The sequence below is a fragment of the Dicentrarchus labrax genome, unplaced genomic scaffold, assembly GCF_905237075.1.
Source record: "Dicentrarchus labrax unplaced genomic scaffold, dlabrax2021, whole genome shotgun sequence".
Lineage (NCBI taxonomy): Eukaryota > Metazoa > Chordata > Actinopteri > Moronidae > Dicentrarchus > Dicentrarchus labrax.
In genome coordinates this window covers 29387244-29413378 of record NW_026136706.1, presented here as the reverse complement: position 1 = coordinate 29413378, position 26135 = coordinate 29387244, and the positions used below count along the sequence as shown (strand labels likewise).

The 26135-nt window shown below is 42.9% G+C and overlaps 3 protein-coding genes across 6 annotated transcripts in view; 1 reads left to right on the top strand and 2 right to left on the bottom strand.

Annotated features, from left to right (window-relative positions):
* Positions 1-44: 44 nt before the first annotated feature.
* Positions 45-7195, bottom strand: dbr1 (debranching RNA lariats 1). 3 transcript variants are annotated; one of them, XM_051403295.1, is made up of 9 exons: positions 7177-7195; positions 5110-5442; positions 4890-5014; positions 4721-4801; positions 4142-4227; positions 3812-4036; positions 3626-3703; positions 3108-3253; positions 45-1882 (listed from the first exon to the last, which is right to left on the bottom strand). In XM_051403295.1, exons 2-9 carry the CDS (start codon positions 5304-5306, stop codon positions 1102-1104), a joined length of 1719 nt encoding a protein of 572 aa, XP_051259255.1. In that variant the 5' UTR covers positions 5307-5442; positions 7177-7195; the 3' UTR covers positions 45-1101. The 3 variants fall into 3 exon arrangements, with proteins under 3 accessions (XP_051259255.1, XP_051259254.1, XP_051259252.1); XM_051403294.1 differs by lacking the exon at positions 7177-7195 and adding an exon at positions 6900-6943; XM_051403292.1 differs by lacking the exon at positions 7177-7195 and adding an exon at positions 6779-6922.
* armc8 (armadillo repeat containing 8) lies at positions 7182-18502 on the top strand. 2 transcript variants are annotated; one of them, XM_051403277.1, is made up of 22 exons: positions 7182-7471; positions 8780-8856; positions 10825-10896; positions 11157-11299; positions 11387-11484; positions 11588-11680; positions 11779-11859; positions 12379-12454; positions 12547-12637; positions 12747-12807; positions 12938-13138; positions 13764-13859; positions 13956-14038; positions 14653-14734; positions 14880-14966; positions 15110-15202; positions 15318-15467; positions 16467-16562; positions 16741-16836; positions 17038-17110; positions 17644-17737; positions 17833-18502. In XM_051403277.1, exons 1-22 carry the CDS (start codon positions 7427-7429, stop codon positions 17864-17866), a joined length of 2022 nt encoding a protein of 673 aa, XP_051259237.1. In that variant the 5' UTR covers positions 7182-7426; the 3' UTR covers positions 17867-18502. The 2 variants fall into 2 exon arrangements, with proteins under 2 accessions (XP_051259237.1, XP_051259236.1); XM_051403276.1 differs by having other exon boundaries at positions 17644-17741.
* A 1703-nt stretch (positions 18503-20205) lies between these two features.
* The window catches only part of kcnh3 (potassium voltage-gated channel, subfamily H (eag-related), member 3), a 175699-nt gene continuing 169769 nt past the window's right edge, over positions 20206-26135 (bottom strand). The window contains 2 exon segments of the mRNA XM_051403203.1: positions 20206-23674; positions 23677-23971. Of these exon segments, the coding sequence (XP_051259163.1) occupies positions 22998-23674; positions 23677-23971 (972 nt within the window). The 3' untranslated portion in view covers positions 20206-22997.

Below are 26135 nucleotides of genomic sequence, written 5' to 3'. Positions count from 1 at the left end.
ATGAAGTCATTCATTCATTAAAAAAAAAAAAAAAAAAAAGGACATTTTAATTTTCCAGCCTCTTTAATCATTGCTGTTGTCTTGAAATGACATGTATAAAAAAACAGAAATGTTTCCTAAAATTCTATGTCGGTAAGATTAAAATATATATATATAAAAATCATATTTTAACAAAGAGACAACATCGCTATAACCACCTTTCTGTACAAACTAAATCCAGAAAGCTCTTTTGTCATGTACAGTCTGCTTTTAGGACATTTTAATAAAGCTGTATTTCTGCTTTGTACAGCTCATGTCAGTAGCTGTAGAAAAGGCAGACAGTAAATCTGTACATCACTACAATCCCTGTATCATTCCTTTTTTTCATGTTCAATTGGGAGTCCAAAATCAGAAAATGAAAAAATGATTCCTTATGTCGTTATTCATTTATCAATCCAACACAAAATTAATACTTTTTCTTACGTTTGATTTGAGCATAAAATCAAAAGTACAAAAAACTTAATTTTGCAAGAAAAAAAAAGAAATGAAATTTTGTAGTTGATTTGTTAGATTTGTGCGACCAGGAAGTTACTGACCTCTACATGTGTTATACTTGATCACTCACTTTGCAGCAAATACACTGCGATGGGGTCAACCTGATCTCATGAAATTAATATGACCATCAGCAAGTCTTTTGGAAAATGTCACGTTACAAGTCAGATGAACAAGAAATAGCAGTATAATGTATAATAATGTATAATGTGGATTCAGTGAGCGGTGATTTGTTTACATTTAGGAAAATAAAATTTGCCCAATTAACTATAACTTTTAAATTTTGCTGACAACTATCACTGAATCATTTTGATATTGAAAAATCTTAAAAACATTCCCATTCCCGTCCCAGTACACGCATACAGACAAAATATTTAAATTTTAAGATAAAAATCAAAGCTTGTTCGTTTCCTCTTTTTGACCTGAGTGTAAAATCTAAAGTACAAAAAATGAATTTGTTCGTGTTTTTCTTCTGATTTTGGATTCTATACTGAACATGAACAGAACTGATAAACTGATGGAGACTTACACTCATGGGTCCTTGCCTTTTGCTTTCTCTCACCCTGACCTCTAATCCTCACCCTCGTCATCGTCCGCTGCTGTATAGATAACCTGGTTCCTGCGTTTGATTCTGGGGGTTGTGCCTCTGCTGCCAGGATCCTGGGTTTCGTTGCTGGTACGTTTTAGCATACGTACAGCTGTGGCATCCTCATCGTCGCCCTCGCACTGTCCTTCCCCTTCTGCTCCAGGCTGAGGCCGGGCTACTGCAGGGGTGGAGTGGAAGGGGGGCGGCAGGTTCATTATGTTGGACAGACGAGTGGGCGAGGCCTCAGATTTGGGCTCGGGCAGCACCATCCGGCTGGGGGTGTTAAACTCACCTACAGGTGCATTAGAGAGCTCATCTCCCTTTACTGCTGCGTTCGACCTCCCTTCAACCTCCTCCTTTCCCTTCTCTCCCTCCTCTTCTTCCCACTCATCCTCTATCGTAATTTCGTCGGGATTCAATGAGCTCGACAATCCAGAAGTGTCGCTCGGGTACTCGCTGGGCTCGTCCACACTCCCCACACTGTGTCTATCTTCATCATCATCCTCCTCCCCTCCGATACTGCCCTGAACTCTCCCCAGGTCATCTCCTCCCGGCCCAGCCTGGGCGTAGATGTCTGTGAGGCCTAGCGTGGCACAGAGCTCTGTGGTCTGAGGGTTGGTGTTGCAGCTGGGGCTGGCATGGGGCTGGGGCTTGTTGGGCTCGTAGGGTGGCACAGTCTGGCTAAAGTTGTCTGGAATGGTGAGTTCACCGTTGAAATCCTCCACCACCTCCATCATAGCTGCTTCTGAAGCTCTAAAGTCCCACCTGCAGGGTGCAGACAATCCATATTATTAAGTGGCAGCATGAACCAAAACTGTGAGCCCAACTGTTGTGGCATTATGTTTAAGTCAACTGCAGAAGTACGAGAGGAAATTAGGCAATTAGTCAATTTTTATTCAACTATTTAATTGACAAGTTATTTTTGTGTTTTTATCTGTTTCAAGCTTGTCTTATAGTAAACTGAATATGAAAAAGAAAAAAAGCTTTTTGCACAGCATGTACTTCAGGGCTGAGTGCTGGCCACTGCAACATGAGCAGGTAATGAGAAAAAAAACCCCAAAAAACATCATATTTAATACTTTTATTTATTTTAGTTAGTGGTCGACTGATATGTATGTATATTCAATGGCCAATGCTGACATTTAGAGAACTGAGTGGCCAAACTCACAAAGGGGGAGCGCTAACATCTTTCCACAGCAGACACACCGACAAGGCTGCAGACATGTTTTTGTTTACGGCTTGCGAGTGCAGTCATTTGCCGATGCTTATTATTTCAAATTACCAGATTATCAGCCTGATTAATCTGACGACTGATTAATCAGTATCTATAATTTCAGTTATTATTTCCAGAGTGTATTGCTCAGTGGTATTGTTGTTTGTCTTGTCTGAGATGGTCGAGTCTACTTCCACACCCGTATGCCATTGCTATTCACTACAGAGACTGTGCGTTTGTATTTTTAGCAGCTTGATGAAGCACAGAGTGAAAGGCGTTCTGTTGTCAGTGTTAAAAAAGGTTCTTGACATTTCTGCGCGTTGAGTTAAGATAAGATGTTCCTTCATTGATCCCACTTGGGGGAAATTCAAATTGGTACAACAGCACAGGGAAATGTAGTGCAAAAAGTAAAGAAAACTGAATAAAATGCAACAAAATACATTAAGATATGATAAAATATATATACTAAATACAATAAAACAATATAATAAGCCTGTGTCGATTGGGCATTTTTTGGCGGATTAATTGAGAACGATCATTAATTGTATTCCAAGAATATTAAAATATATATTCAGCCTCTCCAAGAGAGTGCAGTGCTTTACCAACAGCATGATGCTACTGCTTCAGTCACAGCTACGTTACCGCTCTTTCAGCTTTGTCAGCAGACTTTTACGTTCAGTGTTCATTTCACGGCTGAAGCTTACAGGGTTTTTCTCTTTGACGACCATCTTTCAACTGACTGCATATGCTCTGCTTGTAAGTTTAATATCTGTGTACCGCTCGTGCAGGCCATTGTTCTCTGGGGGGTTCCAGGGGTGTGGGGTGGTCCTTTGAAGACTGTTGGTGGCCTTCAGGATCGCAAGCCACTCTGGATCATACTCCAGACCCTCAGATGAACCCGGTCTCTCTGGAACATCCACAATCTGCAACACAAAAGGTATACAAATAAATAACTATCACCTCTACAGCTTCAACTAGATCAGTCGTTCTCAAACTTCTTCTGGCGTGCCCCCCAGCAGAAGCCAATCCAAGCCACACCAGTCAACAATTTTGATCAATTATTACTAATGATAGGTTAAGCAACTAGTCAAAAAGGATCCAAGTTGAATTTTTTATGAAACAAAAGGTAAGCACGACACAATCCGCAGACTCTTTGGTTACTTTCCCTCCATTGATCACATTCTTGTTCCCCTGGTCATCCACACCCCCTCTTCAGTGGCTCTATGTTCCACAGTTTCAGAACCACTGAACTAGATCGTAACCTTTGTATAATTAGCAACACAATTTTCTCTCACCTGTAAGAATTCCCTGTAGGGCAGACATTTATCCAGGGACAGGAACTTTGTTACACGTGGGGGGGCGTTACCTTTAGGCTAAAGACAAGCGAATTGGTATATTAGGTTGGTGCTCAGAGTTATTAAAATCACAATCTAAAATGTATCAGCAGCAGCAGCAGCAGCTGTATGGGCAGTCACGCTCACCGGATGCTGCATAACGGCAGCAAATTTCACATGAAGATGTGCAGAGAACCAGTAGCTGGGCTGGAGGTGAGCTAGCAGCTCCTCAGCAGCAGGACTTCCCAGAGTGTTGGACTCCACTTCCTGACGCAGAAATTTCTTCTTTCGCAACAGCTCCCCCGTACTCCCATAGTAGTAGATTCCACGAGGCCAGTCGTGGCTCATGAAAATGTCTATGGGCATCTGGATCTTAGTGGAAATAAACATTTTTAAATAAAATATGCTGTTTCGATGAATAAATGGACAATCTTCTGAATTGTGTGCAAGAGAAGAAGTTGAACCTACGATATTTACCTGTTTTAATTTGAATACCTCAACATTTCGGATGTGGTATACACTTCGAAGCGTGTCAGGATTGTATGGAGGGAATTCATGGTGACCTTCAAAAGCACACATTTCTTGTAAGCATGCTGCAGAGCGTGTATAAGTTCAACCACTGAGATAGGTCAGGGTATCTTTGGACCACCCAATACTCCTTTCAGAAACAGGTATTAAAATAAACAAAAATGTGGCAATTTATTTTTCAAAATGATGTACAAGGTGTTTTTTCCATGGTCAAAAAGGGCCTTATTTTGTCTAAAATAGTCTGGGCTGAAACAACACTGGGAATCCTACATTTAGTGAATTTGTCTAACTGACCACATCCGGTCTCAGAAAATAAATACTTTTTATATTAGTTATACAAAATAGATATAAAAAATTTAACTTTCAATCATCCCTTTTCGACCAGGAAAAAAGTAAAGCACCTTGTATTTAACTTTTTAGAAATGACCAAATAACCATTATTTATTTAGTTTTTTACCCTTTTCTGAAAGGGATATCAAATGACTAAAAGACACACTGACTGAGATACTGAAAAAAAACAGAACTGACCCTTTCTGTAGTCACGTGATTTGAAGATTCCAGACAAGCCACCGATTCGAATGCCTTTGTAGCGAATAACACCAGCATAACCTGTAGAAAATATGGTCACGTCAGGCCTGGGAATCAACAGATAGACAGGTAGACAGAATAATCACATCTACTGTCTGCTGGTCCCTACCCAGATAATAAATGTTTGGCGCCACCCAGCCTCCATAAGGCAGCTCCTGCAGGTGGTTGGAAGCCTCATGGTTGCCTCCAATGAAGATTGTCAGGACTGGAGCCCTCTTCTCTCCAGAATAGTATCTGTAACACAGAGTAGTGTAATATTAAAGTTTTAAATGCTTTCACTCATGTCTTGTACTTTTTTTAAAACATGAAAAATAAACCAAAGCACTGACTTGTAAAAGGTCTGCATCGATCTGTACTTGGCTGGTACCGCCATGCACTTCATGTCTCCTTCATTCCGCACGGCTTGGAAGTCTCCACAGCAAAGCAGCAGGTCCACTTTCACCCCTTCCTTTTTCTCCAGGTATGCGATTGTCTCGTAGATCTTGTCCAGCTCCCCATGGCAACAGCCTTCTACAGCAATCTTCATGCTGCACAACAGGTGAGCTGCGAGTTCCCAGAGAAAATCACAGTCTTGGTTTGTATTCTGTGCTCATCCAGGGGCTTTCAGCTTCCACACGCAGGGATGCTGAGGCCTGCTCCTCTGTAAATAATCTTTTGGTGATCTGTAGAAATACAACCAAAACAAAGTTCAAAACATTGCCGATGCAATTCCCTTCACTAAGAAGTATAAGGCATAACAGGAGAGCAAAGAATGGTTTTAAGTCAGTAGGTTTAACAATTAAATGTCAAGTTTGTACAGGTAATGTACACAGGAGACGTAAACACAATGGAAATGCCCTTAAACGCACAGTATGTAATTCTGCCACTAGGAGGTCTCTCACATCTGAAAACACAGAGAAGACTTGATGTTTGATGATGTGGTGAAGTAGTGTGGGATCATGGAAGGTGTTGTCCTCATTGTTGAACAACCACCATTGCTGATGAAAATCTATCTGCTGTGACTCACACAGAAATTGTTCATGGATGAGATAATGTTAAAGTTTTATTCATGTTACTTTAACTTATGTTTGAGACAAATTCCACATTTACCCAGAAGTCCCAGACTACGTGACACACACACTTTACTACACAACACATCCCCTGAGATGACTTCCTGGATTAATGTACTTATTTTAACCCAAGGCATGATCTTTTCCTTAAACTAACCAAGTAGTTCTGAGTCATGTAGTAGGCGCGTTCTGTAGTACTGTGCACCCGCAGATAGACCTACTTTACTAGAAGGGGTTTAGGGCACATGATTTCACTGATGGGAAACCAAATGAAACACACTGTTACCTGAATAAAACAACAGAATGACAGATTTCTCTGGGTCTGAACATTGTTGGAAATGTTTGGGATTATACAAACACACAACTGTCTAGTGTTTATAGACATTTTAACACTTTACATTACATTTACCCACAAGACTATTACATAGTCACTCCATTATCAATAGTACTGTCAGTGAAGAGTTGACATATTGTTGTTTATGACCCAGTTGCTCTGAATACAAGTAAACAGATTGTTCAGTACAGTGGTATTAGCTCATTGTGTGGACAGAAGCCCCAGAGTCATGTTTCATCTTTAAATAAGAGTGATTGAAACAATGACATCAGCAATATGTGGCAATAACCTGAGACATTAGGGCACTGGGGTCTTTCTGGAGCTCTTGGTGGTTTCCCGTTGCTTTGAAAACAAGTAGTGTCAAAAGCAGCTTCGACACTAGTGGGACTAATGTGCGCATCCACGAGGCTTTTGCAGGATTGTGTGTGTGTGCTCTGTGTACTTTACGTCCACTAACACACTACTAGCATCGTAATGGCTAGAATTAGCTAATGCTACGCTACGGAGTTAGCTTCATCTAACGTTAACGCTCATTTCAATGTGTTGAAACGACCCGACAGCGAGGAGTGAACAACAGCTGGCGCACCAGCATGAGCTAACAGACTGAGTACTTACGGAGATGAATGAAGGCTGAAGAGTGTCTGTATGTTATACTCTCTGTAAAGCTACAAACTTTTCCTGATAATCATGTTTATGTTACAGGTTAGCAGACACACGAGAGAATGAATTTTCCCACCTTGCGTCCACCGCTCACAGCACATGCGCAGTACGTCCCAAATTTAAGCAAACCACTTTTGATCACTGGCAGTATATTCGATCAGAATATGTGTGCTGCTCTTTACTGTGTAGTGTACGTATTATTTAGTATATACAGAGCGAATATCGGGATGTGTTACACAGACCGGATATTCTCTGTGTATTGTAGTATCCATTAGACGGTTTATGGAGGTCGTTATTGTGTCGAATCTAACTCACAGAGACCTCACTACGTCACATTTATAAACAACATTTACCTCATTGATAAATCCACTGTCTGACAGACAGCTCGCCAAGTTAGCAGTGTTGTTGTGTTGTATATCTAATGCTAGTGATTACAGCCGAACCCACAGAGGAACATAGTTTCCTGTTTTTATTGTAACGCCAGCGAGGGGGGCGGTGTGATTCAGCTGCAGTTACTTTTTAAAAGCCGCTCACAGTTGCTCTGGGGGGCGGAGTGTCTGCAAAGTGCTGCGCCGATTGGGGCGCTCGATCGGGGGAAGAGAGATGGCGTGCTTGTTGGAGGCCCCTCTCCGCATCAGTGTGCTGTCTGTGAGTGTCACTCTCATAGTTTCCAGTAGCATTGTCAGGTTGTCAGTGTGCGCGCTCCAGCAGTGAGCGGTTGATATCGTTAGATCATTCAGATGAAGAAGCTAAGAGCTATTAAGCTAGGGAGGGTTTATGTCTTATGTTAGCCTGCAAGCTAAGTGAGAGGCTTTGCAACATGTAGCACTGTAGCGGTCCGCCTACGTAGCTGACGATGAGAACGCTTTCCCTCCCGACTACGCCCGGATGGGCGGGATCGTGCACATGTGAAGGGATGCACGCTATTAATGTGTCCGCTCTCCCCGTCGGGGTGTCGGAGAACACAAATGAAACGAGTGTAGTACCTGTCAGTGTCACTCGGAATGAGTTAGCAGCTAACTGCTAACAGAGAGTGCTGTCACTCACTGGAGAAAATAAAACCAAACATGTTTAAAATAGTGCTTAAAGAACAGACGGACATGAGTTACAAGAAGAGCTTTTGTTCCAACCATCCATTATTATTTGTTCTCAGCCACTGTAGCTTGCTAACTGCAATAGCAAACTTGGCTAGCTAACGTGAGGTTGTCCAAGTAACATTAGCTAACCATTAGCATACGGTTTAGCTAGCGAAGCTAACATAACTCACTGACTGCCTCGGCTGGCTAAAATTAGCTGTCAGCAGTCGACAGTCCAGCAGTTAGTGCTGTAATGTGTTCTTACAGGTAACAATGGCTGCCAGGTGTAATCTGACTGAAGTTAGCATTAATGGGACCAACGAGCACTCAGCAGAGCCACAGTGAAACGCCCCCACGTTAACGTTAGGTACACTGGTTTAGACCCTCTGGGTATCGTGCTAGCTCATATGTGTTAAGTTACATTTTTAGGGTTAAACTCAAATATAAAAGCACATTTGTAAAGAGGTCAATGGAGCTACAGACACTGCTGAATATCAGCAGCGAGTGGGCAACAGAAGCTAACAGCATGCTGCTAGCTTGCTGAGGTTTGCTCCTCTGGGGTCATATGGAAAGTTCTGGGTAAAGGTGTCTTTGTATTAACAAAGTTTTCTGGTGCTGCCAGTGGCTACATTTGTTTTTACAGGTCCCTGTCATGGATGCTGTTGTGTGTTTATATATGTGTATGTTTAATTTTATATGCCTGCTATTTCTCAGTCAGGAAATCAACCTGACTATGCAGACTCTGATGGGCCTCTCAGATCTTTGTGTGTATGTGTGGGATACAATGTCATTAACTTTCCAGCAAGGTAGTCTGAGCTGGGAAATGTGTATGTTAGTGAGTTATGTTACTTATGTCTCTGTCATATTTGTCCTCATGCAGGAAGTCACTGCCACCAGTCGCCATTATGTTGACAGACTGTTCGACCCCGACCCACAGAAAGTGCTGCAGGGAGTCATGTAAGTTCATCAGCATGTGTTTTTTTTCTGAATTGTGTCGGAATAAAGCCCACAGTCTTCCAGTAACTTCAGCTGGGGTTTTTAATTTGTCCTTCACAGATCATTGATTCAAGCAGCTGATAAAAGAGCCTCTCATGCATAGAATTATTCTGTAGAAAAACATTTGTGACGGTGGTGTTTCTCAGTGAGCATGCCCTGTGTGTTTACATACACAGGCTTTCATGTGACGGCCTATTTCAAGATGCATTTCACTCCTTCATGTGACTTCATTTCTTGCTCTTACTCTGTGTCTCAACTGCGGTGACTCTGCCTATTTCATTGTTATTTTTAACTTTGGAAGAGACTAGCTCTGGTTACGGCTTGTACCACTCCACTAGCAGAGCACCTGACTGAACTGACTGCCTGCTATAGCTGTATTTTTCCACTAGCCTCACTCACCTGCTATTTGATATCATCAGGGACACATGCAGAGCAGAGGAAACTCTGCACGGAAAACAAAATGCAGTGAATACAAATGAACAGGCTCACTCTGTGTTCTATAAGAATATGTGGTGCATTATGCTTGATGTGAACCTCCTCTGTTCCAATTCTCTCTCTGTCTGATGTCTTTATAACTTTTCAGAAGATCATGGCCTCTGCTGGGCTGAAGACTGCCTCTTACAACCTCTAAACACTCTCCCAACTATTAGCTAAACCTATATTATCAAAGGACTAGAGCCTGACCGATATAGGACTTCAGAGGGGAAATATTCACAGATTACCAGTATGGTGGCTGCAATGAAAATTGATCTTTCCTATGTGGATTGTGCACTGACATGACTATGTCAAAGTACTCAATAGGCTGCTTTCTTAAACAAATAACTTTAATAAAGAATATTTGTGTTAAATGTTCTTTAAGATGTTAAATAATTAAACATATATATTGTGAACCAACTCTAGTTGAGATTGCTGAGAGCTGCTTCTTCTCTTTAATCTGTCCTGTTTGCCACAGTATTGTAAACTTTGCAGTGAAACCAAAATATCCCCACAAGAATTTCCTTCTGCATTATATATGGGGACATTTTTATTTTTTTTCATATCAGTTAACATATATGCTGATACTGATAAGATATGTCTATGATAGGTCAATATCGGCCCACCGATATATCGGGCCCTACAAAGGACAGCACTGGGTGAAATGTATCTTTCATGAAACATAATGTGCAGTACTTAGATGTGTGTATGTTTAATATTTTTAGAATGTGTGAATATTACAATTATTGTTCTGACCTGCAGAAATATACATTAGCAAGTGGAACGCTTTAGATTATGGCCTGCAACGTACAGCGTAATTCTTCCCAATTTAGTGACATTTTTTATATGATGCACCAGAAACACAAATGCAATATTGTTGCTGAGTAGGTAATACTGTACCCGATAATATTAGAATAGCTACCTGTTAGTTGAAAAATACCTACAGTATAAATTCTAAGTCTCTAAGTTGCTACATTGTTACCCCCTTATTCACTAACTTCACATCTTGTTCTCTTGTACTTACTCTTATGTACATAGTACATACAGCGTTAGCACTAAGGATGCACAATATAGGTTCTGACTCTTCAAATGTTCATTCATTGTTTTCTTGTTTTCATCAAAATCATACTTAGGCTTTATGTTCTATGAAAGCCAATCAAACATTTTCATTTTCATTCAAAATACATTTTTATTATACTGACTCATGATTTATCATATCCTGATATATATATATATATATATATCCTGATATATATTCTGCATTGCTACTTAGTACAAATAATTACACTGTAAATTGAGAGGAGTTACGTTGTACGTTAAAGGCTGCAATCTGAAGCATTCGCTTACCATACCAACTCTTCAACATTTGTTATTGAATGCAGAGTACATTTGTCACAATTGCCTCTAGTAGATTGCCAACCAGGGTCCTCATCTTGTGTCTTTGTCTGACTTCAGTGACATGAAGAATGCTGTCATAGGAAACAACAAGCAGAAGGCCAATCTGATTGTCCTCGGAGCTGTGCCGAGGTACGTCTCTGCACACTTTTCACACATCTTTATTCCTACTTTGCTTTTTCTTACCTTTCAAAATGTTATCCAAGTACTCTCAGACATTGGTGGTACATATTAACATGGTTGGGGTAGTTTCGATTCCAACCTTTGCTAACCCCCCTGACCTGTCTTCACCTGACCTGTCAAAAAAAAGCCATTAAAAGCCCCCAAAATATATATTTTTTCTCCTTTACAGTGAACTTGCTTCAGTTTTTGTATGTTTTTATTGTTTCCAGGTTACTGTACCTGCTCCAGCAGAGCTCGTCCAGTCTGGAGCTGCGGAGGGAATGTTCCGTGGTGCTGGGCAGCCTAGCCATGGGCACAGAGAACAACATCAAGTCCCTGGTGGACTGTCACATCATCCCTGCCCTTCTTCAAGGTTAAGGGACACACATACTCGAGCATGCAAATACTTGTGCAGATGACAATGTCAGACCGATACAACGGCTGTGTTTTGTGCTTACAGGTCTCCTGTGTCCGGACCTGATCTTCATTGAAGCTTGTCTTCGGTGTCTCAGAACAGTCTTCATAAGTCCAGTCACCCCTGTGCAGCTGCTCTATACTGTAGGTTGTCTTGTACATGTTCTGCCTGCTGTACATCAGTTTGTACCTCTATTTGTATATTATAGGCCAGTTCTAAATATTCCTCTGTGTATGTTTGTTTTAGGACCCCACTGTGATTCCCCATCTAATGTCTCTACTGAGTCGCTCACAGAAAACCCAGGAGTACATCACACAGATCTTCTCCCACTGTTGTAAGGTATTTGTTGGTATTTGTTCACACACAAACACAGTGGAGTCCAGCACGCTTGTAACCAGATCACGATTCATTGCTGATTGGATGTTTGTTCTCTCCAGACCCCAGAGCACCAGACGGTTCTTTTTAACCACGGTGCCATCCAGAACATTGCCCCTCTCCTTATCTCACCTGTTTATAAGGTATGTCTCTCTGTTGTTGATCCTTCCTAAGCCCCGTTCCTTTTTGCTCTGTGCACCAATAGCGGTTGAGCAAGTAGATGGTTGACGCATAGAAGCAACAGAAATATAGTCACATCTTAGGTTAGCTTGCTAATGTTAGCAAAACACTAGCTACCTAGCTGGCTAATCTACATCAATAGTTAGCTAGATAGGTATATCTAAACGTTAATCTTGGCAAAGCACTTGCTAACTAGCTAGCTTATTTATATCAATCATTAGTTAGCTAGCATTTTGATGTGACTGTATGTATGCTGTTTTTGTCTTTCAACAATCTATAAATATCAACGTGGACGAGGCTAGCACATACCATGACTAAGTACAGGAAAGGAGAAAGTGGACCGAGGCTTGCTTAACTGTTACTGGAGCACAGAGCAAAATGGGGCGGGACTTAGGAAGGGCTAATTGGATGATAGGACCTTTTCACACACAGTACCACTATACGCATGTAATTCTCTCCTTCCAACCTCATTGGCGCTCTAGGTCCGGATGCAGGCGTTAAAGTGTTTCTCAGTCCTGGCCTATGAGAACACTCAGGTCTCCATGACACTGGTGAATGGTGAGGAACTCTCCTCTCCTCTCCTCTCCTCTCCTCTCCTCTCCTTTGAGCGTCACTTTTCAACCCCACTTTATCTGTGTTTCTGATTCCAGTGCTGGTGGATGGTGAGCTGCTCTCTCAGGTATTTGTCAGAATGATGCAAAGGGATCAACCCATTGAAATGCAGCTAACAGCAGCCAAATGGTGAGTGACATAAACTCATGTTAACTAATACTAATGATAAATAATCTATGCTTATATTTTCTGTATAGTTTTTTTTTCTCCAATGTGACCTCTTTTCTTTCTGTACCAGTCTAACGTACATGTGTCGAGCGGGTGCCATCAGGACAGATGACACCTGCATAGTCCTAAAGGTAAGGCTCTTCTGTGACCTCTGCAACTGCACCTCTAATAATTATTATTATTATTATTATTATTATTATTATTGTATTATGTCACTGGAGCTTTATTTAACGTGCACCTGACTTCCTGTTTTTCATCCAGACCCTGCCGTGCCTCGTGCGGATGTGCAGTAAAGAGCATTTGCTTGAGGAGAGGGTGGAGGGCGCAGAGACGCTGGCCTACCTGATGGAGCCCGACGTGGAGCTGCAGAGGATCGCAAGCACCACCGACCACCTGGTGGCCATGCTGGCCGACTACTTCAAATACCCCAGCTCCGTGTCTGCCATCACTGACATCAAGAGGGTAGGTCAGTGGGTCGGAGGAGGACCTTTAGTGTGATGCTGTTTTAGTGAGGTGAAAAAGGGGGCAGGTGTATATGGCTGTATATGGTAGTCTTAAATGTGTATAGCAAATTCCATGGCATCAGTTTCACTTAGAACCACAAATGGAAACCCCAGAAAGTCAGGGGATCACCAAAGCCAGTAGGATTCATCCTCTAGGGACCATGATCGTCTGTACAAATTTCACTGCAATCCAACCAGTATTTGCTGGGGTATTTTAGTCTAGACCGAAGTGGTGGAACCTTTAAATCCCTAGTGCCAATCACTTTTCTTAATAAGGCCAATTAAAGGCTATTTTTCATAAGCATAGATTGTTCTGCTCAGACTTCCAGACAGCACTTTGGTCTGTCTGGTTAATCAGCTATGACCCAATGATCCTTTGTGAACATAGTTTCCCTGAAACTAACAAGCGATGCCAATTAGTATAATTATTAATATATTAAGAATGCAATAACAGGAAGTGAGAACTGAGCCTTTAAAACGTTTCACTCATCTATCAATTTTATCATCTTGTTTTTAATCAGAAAGTTGTGTCAACTGTTGACATTATGCACCAGCTGACTTTGTGTCCACTCTGTGGTTTTCAGCTGGACCATGACCTGAAGCACGCACACGAGCTGAGACAAGCCGCTTTCAAACTTTACGCCTCACTAGGCTCCAACGACGAGGACATCCGCAAAAAGGTGACCTCTCCTTAGGCCCTATTTTTGTTTGCATATATAACCATGCCCATGCATGTTTATATTCTAAACCACCCCCCTCCTGTTTTTTCTCTTAAGATCACAGAGACAGAGAACATGATGGACAGAATAGTTAGCGGCCTGTCAGAATCCAGCATTAAAGTCCGTTTGGCAGCTGTCAGGTATGAAATGAAGTCTTCCCACCCTGATGATGACACACTGACTGACAGTGACATGCTGTAATGCCTCACCTCTTAATGTCCCAATTACACAAAAAGATGTTAGATAAGAGGGTTATCTTTTAATTCATGGAAAAAAAATATTCATTTCTGTTTCTCCACAGAAATATAATCCTTTTGCATCCACTTTAGGCTTATTTAGGACCATAATTGTTTTTAGATTGTATTAAAAGGGATAATATAAAAGTGTGTGTTGCAGGGTTAGCATCGCCATGGTTCCTTTGACAAAAAGCTAATGGGATTGTTCCATTGGGTTTTGGATTGTTACAGGAAATTAGCTCTGTGGTGAACAAAGATGATACAGTTTTGTTCTGTAAGATAGTCTTCACTAATGAACACCATGTTTATAATCTTTGAAGCATAAATGTCTCTGAGTTTTAATGTCACCAACAACCACTGTAGTCTCTTTTAGACACTTGTTAGTAACCACCTCTTTTAGGACACATAAAAGCTTCAAAATTCACAGGTGGGGTATTAACTGACGTATTTAATGTCGTAGAACCCCCCCCGGATGTGGACACGCACAATTCATACTGTTTTTTTTTTTTTGCATCCAGATGTCTTCATAGTCTTTCGCGGTCGGTGCAGCAGCTGAGGACCAGCTTCCACGACCACGCTGTGTGGAAACCCCTCATGAAGGTCAGTGGAGTTTGTGTGAATGCATAGAGCAAAGCACATCTCTGCAGGGGAAGAAATACTCTGTCTCTCAGCTGGATGTGTGCAGGTGTGTGAATGTGAAAATTAACACACAATGAGTAACGTGGTGGTGTGCTGTTGTGTGTAGCTGCTGCAGAACGCCCCAGATGAAGTCCTGGTTATGGCTTCCTCAACACTATGCAATCTACTGCTGGAGTTCTCACCCAGCAAAGAGGTACACACACACACACACACACACACACACAACACACGCGCACACACGCACTCACACACACACACGCACTCACACATAGGCTACCTGTAACATAAAGAGAATTGGTTTTATTACTTTATATTGAGACCATTTGTTATCTGCAGCCCATCCTGGAGTCAGGGGTGATTGAATTACTATGCAGTCTGACCCAGAGTGACAGTCCCGCACTGAGGGTCAACGGGATCTGGGCCCTGATGGTAAGAAGAGTTTACACTTTTTACACTTGCAGACAACCATAAAATCGAAAAAGGCATAATATTTTCCTTCTTTGTCTTTCTTTTACTCTGCACTGCAAAACACTGTTGTGTCTAGAACATGGCGTTCCAGGCGGATCAGAAGGTGAAGGGGGAGATTGTTCGGTGTTTGGGCACAGAGCAGTTGTTCCGCCTGCTGTCAGATCCCGACACCAACGTGCTAATGAAGACCCTCGGTTTGCTGCGCAATCTGCTGTCAACGCGCCCAGTGAGACACACACACACACACACACACACACACACACACACACACACACACACACACACACACACACACACACACACACACACACACACACAAGCATGATTAAAGACAATATGTAATGTACAGTAAATGAAACATTTCCATGGGCTCTGCCTCTGTTTGAGCATTGTTTTGGAAACATTCTGAATGTGCAGGTGTTCCTGATTTAATTTCAGGAATATTGCTGACTTGGTAGGTGTGTTCCAAGCATAGTGAGATGACTGACTTTGATAAATGATAAACTTAATTGTAAAAGAATACACACAATGTAGAAGGTGTTGTAAATGTGGCTTCCAGCTGGCTGTCAGCACCCCTGCTGGATGGTGGGTGGTGACTGTGGGATTTTATAGTTGAACTTCATGAGCAGGACACTTTCAAACTTTTTCAACTGTGTGGATATTTGATATTTTCACATCACTTATGACAAAGAAAGGCATTATTGCCAGAGAAAGTAAAAGTGTGTCTGCCCAAGAGTCACTCATAGTTGACAACAGTAGAAGAGGTTGTACCGCCGTCTAGTAGCCAACACGCTGGGACAGCAGATACAAACTCTTTTACAAAAATGCCACATTTACAATTTACATTCTTTAAGGAACTTTAAGGATATTGCAGTCATTAGTTGATCAGTTGGAACCTGGTTCACAAACATCTGCTGCTTGTCTGTGCAGCTAAAAGAGCCCAAACACATCATTTGCATTACAGTGTGTTTCCTATGCACTTACAGGATGTCAGTTATGTAGGCGGTCTTACATGATGCATTAGTACTTACACCACAAAATATATGCGGTCAGATGCGTCCCAGACTGCCTCAGCAAGTGGTTGTTGTATTTAGAACTGTCCACCTGTGATTGGATCACCCAAGCACATGTTAATACCAACAGGCTCACAGTGTGTGTATGTAACCCAGAACTGTACGTGTGCATACTGACTCTCCTGCTTACTCTCCACCCTTGATATTGCCAGCACATTGACCAGATCATGAGTTCTCATGGGAAGCAGATCATGCAGGCTGTGACCCTCATCCTGGAAGCAGAGCACAGTATAGAGGTCAAAGAACAGGTGAGCACGCTCACAAGTGGTCGTGGTACAGGATTCATCCTCCAGCTGTGTCAGCATTCTGCGGGTGTGATTATAGGCGTCCTGCTTTAGTCCGGGGCTCTTTGTAGAGCTGGAAGACATCAGACACAATTGTTTTCTGAATCAGCACTGATGTAACTCACTTTTCTTATCTGTCAAGACGCTGTGCATCCTAGCCAACATCGCCGACGGCAACACAGCCAAGGAACTCATTATGACCAATGACGACATGCTCCAGAAAATCAAATACTACATGGTACTGTACATATAATACATCTACTGTAGCTCAGTCTTGTTCTGTGCGTATTGGATGAAGTGTTTGGCATTGTTGCAGCAGTATGTTGTACCAACTGATGAGTACGCTGCTGGGTTTTTTTCAGTAGTAAGACCATGTGACCTCTGCCATTGCTCTGGTTTTCCTCTCTTGTAATCTTCCTGACTTTTGCTGTTCCCGCAGGGGCATTCGAATGTGAAACTGCAGCTCGCTGCCACCTTCTGCATCTCAAACCTTATCTGGAATGAAGAGGACGGTAAGAGACGCACTCACTAATGGAGACACAGAGGGGAGGGAAGTTGAAGTTGTGTCATTTCTGATGAAATGAAGGCGTAGTTCCTTTGCAGCACACTGCAGCAGTGTTTCTGTTCAACCTGGTAGCTGCGTCTGTGTGCTGACATCTGCCCAAGTTAGTGTCTTTCTTTGTCTGCTCTCAATACGAGGCCGGCTTGTTATTGTACAGTTCTGAAATTAATATTTATCCGATTGGCTGTGCCAATGAAGGTCAGAACAGCTCAGGTTCAAAAAATGTATGCTTCCCACTCCACTTGAGGTCTTTTCCACTAACAGGGAATGGGCTCCGTTCTGGTTCAAGCACCTAGTTTTGCAAAAGAAACAGTAGGGGGTCTTTTTAAAGAAACAAAAAATCCATTTATGGCCTTTTTTGAATTCTGAACACCTGACCTGGTTCCTTTCCTTCAGCACCGGGCTGAAATTGACTTTGTGTTTGCCGATATCTGCAGACGTTAAAATGAATCCGTTTCCCTCTCTGCTGTAACGTGTTCTCAGGTTCTCAGGAGCGCCAGGACAAGCTGAGGGAGATGGGCTTTGTTGACATCCTGCACAAACTCACCCAGGCCCCAGACCCCAACCTCAGTGACAGGTGGGTAAGAACAGTTCATCATAAAACACACACCATTGTCATCAAACACTTGTGATACTGCTGAGCGGGGTGGACTGACTGTGTGTCTGCGTCAGGGCGAAGACGGCGATGCAGCAGTACCTAGCATGACTACAGAGGAGAGAGATCCCCTACTGCCAGCCTAACTAACAATCGCCGGGAGGACACCTGCCATCGGTTCTTTTGTTTCTTATTTTGTTTAATCTCGAGACTTGTTTCGTTGCACAAAGACACCTTTTTTTTTTTTTTTTGGACCTGTGGCTGGCCTCCCTTCACCTCCCACCCACCACCCAATACCACCGCCTCAAACTTCACCGTGGAGACTCTGAGACCGTGGGTTGTTGGGAAATCAACGGTTAGGAGGGGTTCTCTTGTTTTTCTTTTTCAACAATGAAGTGATTCTTTTTTCTTTTGGGACTTTGTGATTTGTGATCTTTTGTTTTTTTGGAGTGCAGCAGACTGACACCAGCGCCACTTCGGTGCTTTTGGACTCCCGATAGCTGGAGATTCAGTTCTCAGAGAACCGGACTACGAGGTTTGACACAAGAGCACGGCTGTTGGACAGCAAAGCTTCCCAGTTTTATTTTTTAAATTTTTAATTAATATTAATATTAATGTTTTCCTTAAGGCATCACAAAGCAAGGACACATTTGGAAAAACAGACTGCCTATTTTGAAATTTTGGGTGTTTTCTTTTTTGTGGATACATACCTCGTAAATATATAAATATATATAAATATAACATAAATATATATTTTTGGATTTTTATTTTCCCCTGACCCCTCTGTTTGTTTTCATTCATTCTCTGTGAACCATGATTCTTGGTACAGTAGGGTGAATCCAGTCTGAGACGAGTATGTATCTGTGATCATGGTCTATAGTCTGTAGAGGAGGAAATGTAATTCCCCTGATTTATTTTTTCCTCACCCCTGTGGTTCTGCGTGCGCTGGAGCCCGTCACTTCTGTCCAACATCCTTATGATCCCAATGGGAAACGTAGTTCCAGAGTGCTTACTCTGACCTGCCCGGTTACTACACAACAGGCATGAGTACACACAAAACCAGAGATGAGAGGATGCATGCTATCCTCTTTGTGTGTGTGTGTGTGTGTGTGTGTGTGTGTGTGTGTGTGTGTGTGTGTGTGTGTGTGTGTGTGTGTGTGTGTGTGTGTGTGTGTGTGTGTGTGTGTGTGTGTGTGTGTGTGTGTGTGTGTGTGTGTGTGTGTGTGTGTGTGTGTGTGTGTGTGTGTGTGTGTGTGTGTGTGTGTGTGTGTGTGTGTGTGTGTGTAAGCTTGGGGGTTTCATTCCTCTGACGCGTTCTGAGAAGTGAGCAAGGACAGAGGGGATGTTAGGGAATAAAGGAAGAACAATCAGAGACTGGCCCCTGGAGGGTAAGGCACTAGGTGCATCCACAGCAGCAGAAGCAAGTGCTACATTGTGTTTCATCCCTCTATCAATATAATTTCTTCTCCCATCAGGATATTTCTTGAGTGTTGTTCCCTGACATTTCAAACCTTACTCAAACTGATAGAATGAATGTTACCATTGAAAATATATGCAGACCTGAAGAAGGATTTCCTCTGTGTTGCGTCTTATTTCTGCTTGGAAGGTACAGTAGCACAAGTACAGTTACAATTAAAGCGTGTGGGACTGTGGGTTCGGCCTCAAATAAACAAATAAAGTTGTAATCACAACTTTATTTGTCTGGCCTGTTGTTTCTACAAGGATTCACTGTCTAATCCACAGTGTCAGTATACTGGGAGATTTTGCCAAGCTCCAGTTTGAGCCTCTCACGTTTTACTACTGAGTTACAGTGATAATAAAATAACCCCCCTGCTAAAAAACTTGTTTTTAACACTTAACATTGATATTTCACAATTCTAAAACTTCTAACAATCTGGATAAAAAAGTAAATTACGTAAAATTGAAGAGGGGAAAAAAATTATCTTTCCTGAAGAACAAAAAAGATTTTAAAGATGTTTCCCACTCTGTTTCCTCATCCAAACAAAGGCTGTATCCACAAATAACCATCAGTGTTTGTCAGACAACCACCAAAAAAATATCCGGCTCTCCAAGTGCCACCATTATGACAGACGTTAAAACACAGCAGCGTAGGGTGGCCGTAGTCAGACTACGGACACTTCACGCAAGAGGCAGCTTCATTCTGAGCTGTAGCTAATCATGGATGTATGTGCACACTACAGATATTACAGCAAAGTCTGAACTTATTCTAGATTACATTTCAGCAAAGTATTTTCATTCAAATATTTGTAGTATTTTGAACGTATCAAGTTTTGAAATTAAAGGTCCGGTGTAGAGGATTTGGCGGCATCTAGTGGTGTAGTTGCAGATCGCAGCTCTCTCGCCTCACCCTCCCCTTCCAAACACAAAGAAGAAAATACAGTGGCAAAGAAACGCACACTGACATGTCAATGCAGCACAGGAATCTGAGATCTTACAAAACAACACTTCTTTATTGTTGTACATCATGTAATCCTGGTAAAGTTTTTATGTAACAGCAGTCTTTAATAAAACATCTGAAAACCAGCAGCCTCCAGTAGGGCGGGCAGCTTGTCCCTCCGCCCTCTACAGCTCAAAAGCAGGCACATTCCTCATGCAAAAAAAGCTGTGACATGCATTTGATTTAAAACCCTTTTGTGTACCCAATATACCGCCCACGCCCACCCTATACCCCACCCCAGGGTACCCCACAGGATCAGAGCTCCGCAGACATCAGTGGGAGTCCTGCTCAGTGAATCCTTGTATTTCAGTGTGGAAAGAGTCCAGTCCCCTGCTCCCCTTACAGAAAATAGAAACCAGAAATCTGACTGTCTATATTACAAGTAACGTGGTGCACAAAGCACCTCACCGAAGCAAAAAACAAAAAGTACAGAAGTCCTGAGACCTCCATAGTGACGCAGCCTGGGTATTGTAGTTAGGGTTCAGCTGTTGTCTCGTACCGGCGTAAAGCTCAGTGGTCAGCTGACAGGTTGGACATGATGAGAGGTGTGTGCGTGTTCGAGATCTGCTTTGTTTGTGTGTGTGTGTGTGTGTGTGTGCTACATAAGAACTGGGAGGGTTGCACTCAGTCTGGAGTGCGTCCAGTTCTGTAGTTGGACGGTAAACCTTCCTTCCCAGCCTGTTCCTGTCAGATCACCCAGATATATTTCCTCATTGCCTTCGTCAACAAAAATAAATAGCCTAAATAAATAAATTGGTAACATTTTAGATAAAAGGTGCAAGTGTTCTCTGCAGGTGACGCTGATGGCTTTCTGTGTGAATTTTGATCCAAATGCTTGCCTGTGAACAGGTGACGGACTTTATATGGAGAAGGCACGAATGGCTGGATGGCTAAAGCTCAGGAGTGATGTGGGAGTTTGCTGTACAATCTGATAGGCTGGTTGTAAACAGTCATGGTGGTGATGAACAGTTATATATGGGTGTTGTGTAATGTATTACTGCTCCCCCCACTTTTTCCATAAAGCTTGCTTTTTGTCTTTGGCACACAGCTCAACTGCTAAGCTCTGACGTTAATGGTACGTGTTCACAGGATCTGTCATTATCATTATCGCGTGCAATGCATTCTGGTAGTGCCGCGGTGCGTTTCGAGAGACCGGGCACCATGTTGCTGTTTCTCATTGCATCAAGTTGAGATCAAGGATACTTTATGCAAATCAGGGACATCCAGCAGCGTGACCCACTGCCTCTGGAGACTCACTAAAATCTTTCAAACTAACCATCTAAAATGAAGACCGCTTCAGAAACTGCATGGGTTATTTCTTGCTTAAAATATTTTCATAAACACATTTTGGTAATATGAGAGAAGCTTTGAAGCCTTGAGTTTGGCAGGAACACGTTACTGTATTGTAGATGAACAGTACACTAAAATATGTTTGTGAAACAATTTTAAGTGAGAAATAGTCAACACAGTAACAGAATCTGGATCCATATTTAAACAGCACTGCCTGGTTTGACCTGAGTTTGGTGCGTTGAGCTGGCCAGATTCACTGAGAATGACCTGTCAATCAAAAGATAGCCCCGCCCAAAATCATACCCTGCTTTATGGTCTATTTTACTGTAAATGGGACCATCATTTACTAAATGAACATCATGCTGTATGGAAGAAGACTGAAACTAGAGACTGAGACTATAAACCCATTAGGAAACTGTTGACTGAGCTCAGAAATCAAGTGAGATGTAGGCTCACTTCTCCATAACTCAATACTATCAGACTTCTTCTGCAGCCAATGAAGCTGCCCCCTGCTGGCCATTAGAGAAAATGCAGATTTAAAAAACTTCTGCAATGGCTTCACTTATTATATATGGCCTACGGTTGGTCCTGTTTGAAATGCCAGAGCAGAAAGCATTCGTCCAATCAGGTGCAGCCAGGAAGTGTTTGCATGACTTTTCTCGGTCAATAGGACTATAAGCGTCCTATACTGGGGAACTGGCATGACCTCTTGCATCCAAAAGTGCTTTGTGGACACGTACCATTAGGTCCACACTCAAACAGAAGCCTTTCTGCTCCTTTACATCTGCTGACTAGACTGTGCACTTCAAAGAGACAATGTGGACATTTCTGTTGGAAGTTTAAACAAATTCAAAGGGTTTTTTTGTGAACGCGGGTGATGGCCGTGTATGTGAAGAGATGGTTGGATGTCAGCTGAGTGTTTACCTCCCACCAGCCCAGAGGCAGATAACCGTATCTCTTTAAAAAATAATCCTCATTGATGACGCAAACTGGCTTTCCAGGTGAGGTGACCCTGATGTCACTGAGACAGTTTACATTCCCGGCCCCAGTGCGGTGGCTCGGATTATCTGGCGTGGGTAAAGACATGTTTCCCGCTGAGATATGTGTGTGCTTGTACCTGCCCTTTAAAGAGGAGGAGACATCCGTAGCTGGGTTTAAAAGCAATATTGTGTGTTTGGTTAGCTGGAGAGATCTATGGAGCCGGTTGTGTGTGCCAGCTGCAGGGAGCAACTGATGCTACTGAAGTGTTCAGACTGTAAGACAATTTGTGCTGTTGTAGTTGTGTGAAGGAAAGTACTGCTTCACACTGATGTATTGACAGCTGGCGTTGTGTTTCTGTACCTGTCTGTCCTTTTAGCATTTCCTGCCTGACAAATCACTTCCTGTGTGAACTGGTTTCCCATTGGTTATCATTCTGTAATCCAGCAGTCACTATCCCTGATCTGGTCTTGTTTTTCCGTCTCTTTCGTTCTCTGCTACTCTGTCATCCCTTCTTCATAACGCTGGCTCCTCTTCATCGATGAAGCTGATGTGCTCTGTAGAGGTCTTCCCCTCGTCCACCTGCCTTCCCCACTCCTGCATCTCCAGCTCCTGGGGGTGAGAGACGGGTCTGGCCTCCCGGTAGCGCAGCTGCGACTTACACCAAGGTGGAGTGTGGGTGTCTCCCTGCCCTCTGCGTGCACTAAAAAAGTCCAGAGACAAGGGCAGGGAGTGGGTGGAGGGGTGGAGAGTGACTGCTGGGGACACAAGGGGGACGGAAGGGGAAGGCCTCAGCTGAAGGTCTCTGGGGGAGGACGTGAGCGACGGGGGAGCGGAGCAGTGGGAGGACGGAGGAGGAGGGGTGTCCTGGGAGGGAGGCGGGGGAAGCAGGCCTCTGCTGGCACAGCTGCTGGGTCGGGACGGGTGGGGGCCCTGGCAGGGGGAGAGGGACGGCGAGGAGGAGAGGGACATGGAGAATGAGAGGGAAGGTGAAGGGGTGTGAGAGGCCAGGGGGGGCTGGTCCTGCAGCGAGGGCAAAAATATCCCGTTGCTGGAGGATGCGTGGAGGCTTTGGAGGACCGGGGATCCCTCAGCAAGTCCTTCCTCGGGTGACGGGAGGTTGGACCGGGCGTGGGCCTTGAAGTTGCCCCCCGGCGGGGTCTGTGGCGATGCTGGAGATGATGAATTAGGCCTTTTGGTGAATGAGTAGTCGGGAGAAGGCATCCTGGCAAATCCACACCCTCTATGTCTCCACTGTCCAACAGGGAATGAGTGTCAGGTCTCTGCAGGGGACAGGATGTGGCGGGGGGTGGCAACACGAGACAGGAGCTTGTTGAGAGCTGGCTGGCACTGCTTGGGGGTGGGGTCAGATTTGGCATCATGGTGGTCAGGATTGGTGGCGATGCTATTTGGAGGAGGGGCTTGAGCAGGCGTGTCATTTCCTGCAGCTCCTCACTGAGCTTGGACACTTGTTTGGAGAGACCGTTCATCTGTACGGTGAGGAGAGACACAGAGTAAACACACAGCAGAGAACCAGCTGAAAGCCATGCAAATCATATATAAAGTTTCTTTTTGCTGAGGAGGCTGATGGGACAGGCTGAAGTAAAGCACCGTCTGATACGGCATCATTTATTTATTTATTTATTTATTTAGACTATAGGGTACATGCTGCGTGCTCACAGAACACAATCCCTCTAAGTCTGTTCATTTGCATCTGGAGCTGGAGCTGTGACATCACATACATAGTGATGATAGACTGGGATGCTGATTGGCTGATGGTGTCCATGATTTTGAATACTTAAATCCTATGCAGGAGTTTTTGTACCAGGATGCAAACTTAGGTGAAAAAGTGAGTGGGACTTGTCACCAGCAACAACAAAGTACTTTACTTTTATTTCAGTAGTATTTTTTTGGAAATGTACGACTTATACAGGGGTGGCATTAAGTATGTGTCTCAGCTTTCCAGTCATTCCCAATTTATGCAATTACAACACTGTTTATGGACCCCAGTCTGCAGAAATATTCAAAAACATTGGGAAATATATATATATATATATATAAATAAAACACATTTATACCACCCAAACTGCATGGGATTAGCATAAAGTGGGCATGTCTGCAAAGGGGAGACTTGTGGGTACCAAGGGATACCTTTGAACATGGCTGTGCCAGTTTTTCCATCGCTAAAATACGCTGTTTGTCACAGGAAAAAAAACTGTCACTACACTACGCTGTCAGTCCACTTCAAAGTGCTTGCTGCATTTTTTACAGTTATTTAACAGTTTAATTTGAACTTGGTCGTGGTAATGATGGGTATGGCAGGCAAAGATGACAATTCATGCATTGTGGAAACAATAGAAAAATGCATTGACATTAAAAACGATGTAATTTTGAGTACTTGAAGCCTCTACGAAGAACTTTCAGTCTGTGTTGATTCTGGCAGCCCCTTTGGACAAAAGCAGTAGTGTCTCTACCGGCTTGTTTCATTGATTTCAGTGGCAGGCATTAAGAATAACTATATTATATATCATATTCTGAGACTGTTTCAGAACCAGTTTAAAACTCTTTGTAGTATGTTTAAGTCGTTTTAAAATCAACTTTCTCCTCTCCTGCGCCCACAGGAGCAGTCATTCCCACACATATTCATTCATTCATTGTTTGGTAGTGCCATGGTGTGTTTTGAGAGATGGGGCTTCACGTTGCCCACTCCTCATTTGCAGAAAGTTAAGGTCTATACTACTTTATGCAAATGAGGGTCGTCTGATATTGTGACTGGTCGCCTCTGGAAACCTGCGTAAAGAACATTTAAAGCTAACTTTTCTTTCTAAAATATACGACAGATTTAGCAGCTGCATGGTTTATATCTTGCTTAAAATGTTTTCAGAAACACATCTGGGAGAACGGTTTTCGTAATAAGAGAAAGTTTTCAAAGAAGCCACCATGCTGGTCTGTTCTGAAATCCTGGAGCCAGTCGGCGTTGTGTTTGCGTGGTTGTAGGAGCGTGGAGCGTTTGGTGACTACAAGCATCCAATGCCGGGAAGCAGATGCAAAAAAAAGCCTGTGGACATGAACCATTAGATATGCTATGTGTCGTAGTGTGTGGTTCCTAACGATTTATATAGATTTGCTTGCTAGTTAGCTAGTGTTTTAACTTGTGCAGTGCTAAATGTGGAGAAGACTGGATGAATGAGGGATAATATTTTCAGGCAGAAATGGGACTATAGAAAGAAATTCTAAGCCCATTACCTAAATTTCCACCAAATAGGCATTTTGACTTGTCACAGTAGGACAATGACAGGTGTTACTAATAACATTAACAATGGCTCCGTTCTATTAAAGTCTCTCAGTAAGTCCTGACAGTGTGACAGTGAGCCAGCATGAAGGGCCCTCAGGGTTCCCACTATTTTTAACAAATCCTTTTCCAGGAGTTCTTCTTGAAAATACAGGACAGCACTTGCTTACAATGGCGGTCAGCATTTATTGGACACTTTCGCTGTGGCCTCAGGTGAACAGAGCTCCTGTTTTCCTCTAACCATAACATTAATGAGCCAGAGCCCATAAGTAATAGTTTAAATCAAGTAGAATTTATTTTATTTTACAGAAAATTCATCTTCTCACCTGAAAGAAGAGGTATAAGTGTCTGTTGCATGTACA

Bases quoted from the DNA above. Each gene is read 5' to 3' on its own strand.
- dbr1 (XM_051403295.1), bottom strand. From the start codon at position 5,306: ATGAAGATTGCTGTAGAAGGCTGTTGCCATGGGGAGCTGGACAAGATC. The intron at 4,802-4,889 runs GTAGGGACCAGC...TATTTTCTACAG, and splicing joins GCCAAACATTTATTATCTGG to GTTATGCTGGTGTTATTCGC. The intron at 4,228-4,720 runs GTCAGTTCTGTT...GTGCTTTTGAAG, and splicing joins ATCACGTGACTACAGAAAGG to GTCACCATGAATTCCCTCCA.
- armc8 (XM_051403276.1), top strand. From the start codon at position 7,427: ATGGCGTGCTTGTTGGAGGCCCCTCTCCGCATCAGTGTGCTGTCT. The intron at 7,472-8,779 runs GTGAGTGTCACT...GTCCTCATGCAG, and splicing joins TCCGCATCAGTGTGCTGTCT to GAAGTCACTGCCACCAGTCG. The intron at 8,857-10,824 runs GTAAGTTCATCA...GTCTGACTTCAG, and splicing joins AAAGTGCTGCAGGGAGTCAT to TGACATGAAGAATGCTGTCA.